General features: G+C 42.1%; 1 protein-coding gene across 1 annotated transcript in view; it reads right to left on the bottom strand.

Moving 5' to 3' along the window:
• The window catches only part of ltn1 (listerin E3 ubiquitin protein ligase 1), a 16120-nt gene that overhangs the window by 6233 nt on the left and 5626 nt on the right, over window positions 1-4261 (bottom strand). The window contains exons 9-17 of the mRNA XM_032532770.1: window positions 3629-3773; window positions 3289-3546; window positions 2878-3174; window positions 2379-2594; window positions 2190-2231; window positions 1903-2092; window positions 1558-1797; window positions 1326-1479; window positions 1102-1252 (exon numbers count right to left, since the gene is read on the bottom strand). Of these exons, the coding sequence (XP_032388661.1) occupies window positions 1102-1252; window positions 1326-1479; window positions 1558-1797; window positions 1903-2092; window positions 2190-2231; window positions 2379-2594; window positions 2878-3174; window positions 3289-3546; window positions 3629-3773 (1693 nt within the window). The remainder of the gene's footprint in view (window positions 1-1101; window positions 1253-1325; window positions 1480-1557; window positions 1798-1902; window positions 2093-2189; window positions 2232-2378; window positions 2595-2877; window positions 3175-3288; window positions 3547-3628; window positions 3774-4261) is intronic.

The raw sequence follows: 4261 nt of genomic DNA on the forward strand, positions 1-4261 counted from the left end.
TGTAGACCGTCACAGAGGACAGAGTAACGTGAGGAAAATCCACAACAGATAGCAGTCGGTCATATCTCGGTTACAAGGTTTACCAATTTACCAGTAAACGCCACATTTTGTCCCATCTGTGTTGTTTTTCCACACAACAGCAGTGACCAGTGCTAGTTAGTGTTCATTAGCTCACAGGGCTCTAGGGTGCGAGTAATATTTTTCCTAGGTTGCACCGGTGCACCTAACGGCCTCACACCCGCCGCCTCTCCATAAACAAACCAATGATGTTTATATCGATATAAAGCCGTGCCTGTGTTTGGATCTCTCCTCTTACTCTCTGTGCAGCCCCCCCCCCCATTCACAACCGACTCACAGCAACATGGTGAGACACAGCCGCAACAGCACCAGTCCACACTTCTGACATTTGTCCACAGTTTTGTTATTAACACAGCTGTATATTGTTAAGCATGAGAGGCAAAACTGTACTTGTACAAGTGTTTTCGCTGGTAACTCTGCTGTTGCGGCGGCCACAGCGAAAAACACAGAAGTTACTGAATGCAACTAACTTCAGTTCGTAGAGTAATAGCGTGTGAGACGGAGCCTGCCACACCAGGGCGAGAGATGTGACCCATGGCCAGAATATCAGAGTTCATAAAAATGCAGCGCAGTGACAATACAGACATTTCATACACACGTGTGTAACTCTGCTGACCCGCTATTTGACCCGTGCTGGACCCATTCATGAATCAGCCGTCACTCTGTGAGTAGCATACGTCAATCGCACTCACTCTCTCTTCCTAGCTTTTAATCAGTTACTGTTGAAAACAAGTCAAGGCGCTTTCTCAGAGAAACATTTTGTTTTTGTTTTTTAAATATATCCTAGGCTATTTCTTTCAGGTCATTTTCATTTACATGTGTTGCAGCTGTATCTATGTACAACTTACAACTTTAACATAAGAGGAATGTAGCACAATATGGATGTGAAAACAGTTATAAATACCCTATGTGACAATGAAATTTGTTTTGATTAAAATCAACAAATAATCATGACGCCAATATTGATCAAAATAATCGTGAATATTTTGGCCATAATCGTGCAGCCCTCCTTGGTTGGCTCACCTGAGGAGGTAAAGCTTGTCTGATTCTAGTCCATTCTGTCTGGCTGGGCGTCAGTTGTGTAAAGAACTGGATGAGGAGGGAGGAATCTTGATCGCAAACAGAGATGATTGTCTCCACTAGGTTCTCCACAGCCAAAATAAGAATCTGCAAACTAGAACCACAAGAAGAGTTAGCAAGAATTAAAACAAAGCCCCCCCTCTTTTTAACAGAAGGCGTTAAGTTACCTTTTAATATCCAGAGAGACAGTGAGTAGTTGGTTTGTAACCCAAAGGGCTGCACTGTGCAGGAAACCACCTTCCTTGACCTCATATTCAGAGTGTTGGACCAATGACTGGACCCCAGCTACACACACTTGTCTCAGCTTATCTAAAAGTGAGTCTTAGAAAGTAATAACAATAATTAGTAATTTAGCCTCCCTGAAAAGTATATATGTTTGTGCACTATGCAAGTGCCTACCAGACAGGTGAGTGAGTGTCTGATCTTGGGCTGTGAGCTGGAAGACCGTGAGCAAGAGTTCCTCAGCAGAGAGAAGCAGAAGACAGTCTTGTACAGAAGAGAAGAATGTGGAGGCCACATCACAGATGAAGCAGATGAGTGGCTCCATGTTGCCTGCATCTGACAGACTCTTGGTCTCAGACAGAGTGGCATGGAGCCTCTCTAAGATCTTTTCCATATACACCTCACCTATCAGAGACTCTGGCAAATAAAAACATAAAAAGATGAGTATATAGTTTGGTGACTGATAGGAAAATCCACTCTAAAAAACATTTGCTGATTTGCTGCTGTGTGTCTGTGTTTTACCATTGTTGTGATGCCGAGAGAGGACCAGGCTGATAAGTGTCCAACTGTGGTTGCTGGTAGAAGAGGTAAAGTTGGGCGTGCTGCATCCCACTTTGCACAGTTCCTCAGTCAATCCCAGGAGTTGCTCACCCAGAACTGAACCTTTCAGCCAGTCTCGACAGCTTTTAAGAGTCTCAGGATCTGCACATACCTGACAGAACGGACAGTAGCACAGATGTTTATACCAATGTACATTTTATGTATAGGTAGATAACACACTTTGATCTGTATGAAAATAAGACACATACCCTCTGTACAATTTGCAGGATAATTCCCCACTGTAAATCCATCTAGAAACCAGAGTGAAAAGCATAAACATAAACAAAAAAAACAGCACCATTAAGAGTTAATCTACGACACAAGGGGGATCATCACACTGCACATGAAAGATTTGAATTAATGTGAGGTCACATGTAATGACATGTGCATCTTGTTACCGTGGTGATGTGGTTGAGGATGCGTGTGGTCTCTTGGTGGCTGCAGCCGTAGAGGGAGCTGAAGACCATCTCCACCAGGTGTTCAGTGTCTCTGCGCCCTTTCTCAGCCAGCCACACCACCACCCGCTCCAGCAGGAACTGCATTGCTGGATTCTTCATAATCACCTCGTCTCTCTGCTCTCTGTCCATTTTTTTGTCATCCAATTCGACCAATGTCTAAGACGAGCACAGTCAAAAGTTAATTGCATCATGGAATTGTTAGAAAAATACTTTTCATATTTTATTCTACGGGCCATACTAGTGTTTCTGCATGTTCAAGCCCATTAATTAAAAAATTAAAACAATTTAAAATTACCGCAAACATTTTTTCACAGAGTGTGCCAACATTTTTATACTTGATTAATCTATTTCAATTGTACATATTTTTCACAAACTTGGCCATTACAAAACAACTGACATTGAAATACTCTCTTATCTTTAATTGTCAAATATGACTTACACTGAAGACCCTGGGTGTGTGGAAAGATTGAAGGAGAAGAGAGAGGAAAACAAGATGTCTCTCCGAGTTTTTCTCTGTCACATGCACCAGGCACAGTTGTGCCAGCTGACACACTACATCCTCAAAATGCTGGGTGTGTAGGGAACCAAATGGCTTCTCATTCACCAGCTCCGATACTGTCTGAACAGGCTTCTCAACTCCAGTTTTGTCATTGTCCTCTGGCTCAGAGAAACAGATCTTGACAGATTTCTTATTCTGGAGGAGCTTTCCTTTTACTCTCTCAGGGTACCGCATTACCTGAAAACACAGTGAGAATAGATTTATTTATTGTGACATGGTGTCTCTGGCAGCCATATTGATCTGCTGTATCCTTGCATGTCTAAACCAGAGATTCCCCAAAACCAAATTCACCTGCAGCAAGGTGGCTACCCCTTCCAAAGCTTGTGGATCAGCATCCTCATTGTCGGCATAACGCACAAACAAAAGACCAAGCCCATCCCAGAAGTCTGCCAGAAGTTCTTGAAAGACATGGCTGCTGCCATTAGCTTCATCTTCACTATGTAGGCCTGCCCTTCTCTCCCAGGATACAAGCATTTCAGTGACCGAAAGGAAAAGAGGACCATTTTGAAGGGAGGGATTGCCAAGAGCCTTTTCTAGTAGTGGCAGGAGCTACAAAAATAACAAAAAAACAATGTAAGACTTAAGTAGATCCGACATGATGGGAAAAGTATGTGCTACGGTGTGATCCCACCTGCTGTGAAATAAGCATGGTTTGTATTTTTTTCTGTTCTTCTTCTTCTGTATTGTGCAGTATGCAGTACCTCAAGCACTCAACAACAGAAGTCACTATAACTGCACTTTCCGATGGGCTTGTCGCTGCACGTTCACTAGACAGACTAAGACAAACACACAGACACCAAAGGTTATAGAGTGTGATACAGGAATTATGGTTTATAACTAGTACTGTCAAACAATTAAAATATTTAATCGTGATCAAACACATTAATGTCAGAGTTAACTCACAATTATTCACATTTTTTTCCAATCTAAATTACCCTTGATTTATTTTTATCCCATTCTTTTTTCTCATTTTAATGCCCTTATCAACATGAAAAAGTGGATCGGCTTGCTTTGTGCAAATGTTTTTTTATTGAAAACAACATCGGCATATGGCTTACTGTAGTTTTCAATTTAACACCACCATTCTTACTTGGAGCAAATGATCTCTCACACAGTGTAACAGTGTCCATCAAAAAAAGGGTGAAAAAAATTCTTTGACGAGGGGGCGGAGAACTGGCATCAGCTGTGTGCTTGGCCATCAAGTGGTATTTCAGATTGTACATGCTGCGATGATATCTCAGTTCACAACGACAAAACACACAGA

The sequence above is a fragment of the Etheostoma spectabile genome, chromosome 13 (genome assembly GCF_008692095.1).
Source record: "Etheostoma spectabile isolate EspeVRDwgs_2016 chromosome 13, UIUC_Espe_1.0, whole genome shotgun sequence".
Lineage (NCBI taxonomy): Eukaryota > Metazoa > Chordata > Actinopteri > Perciformes > Percidae > Etheostoma > Etheostoma spectabile.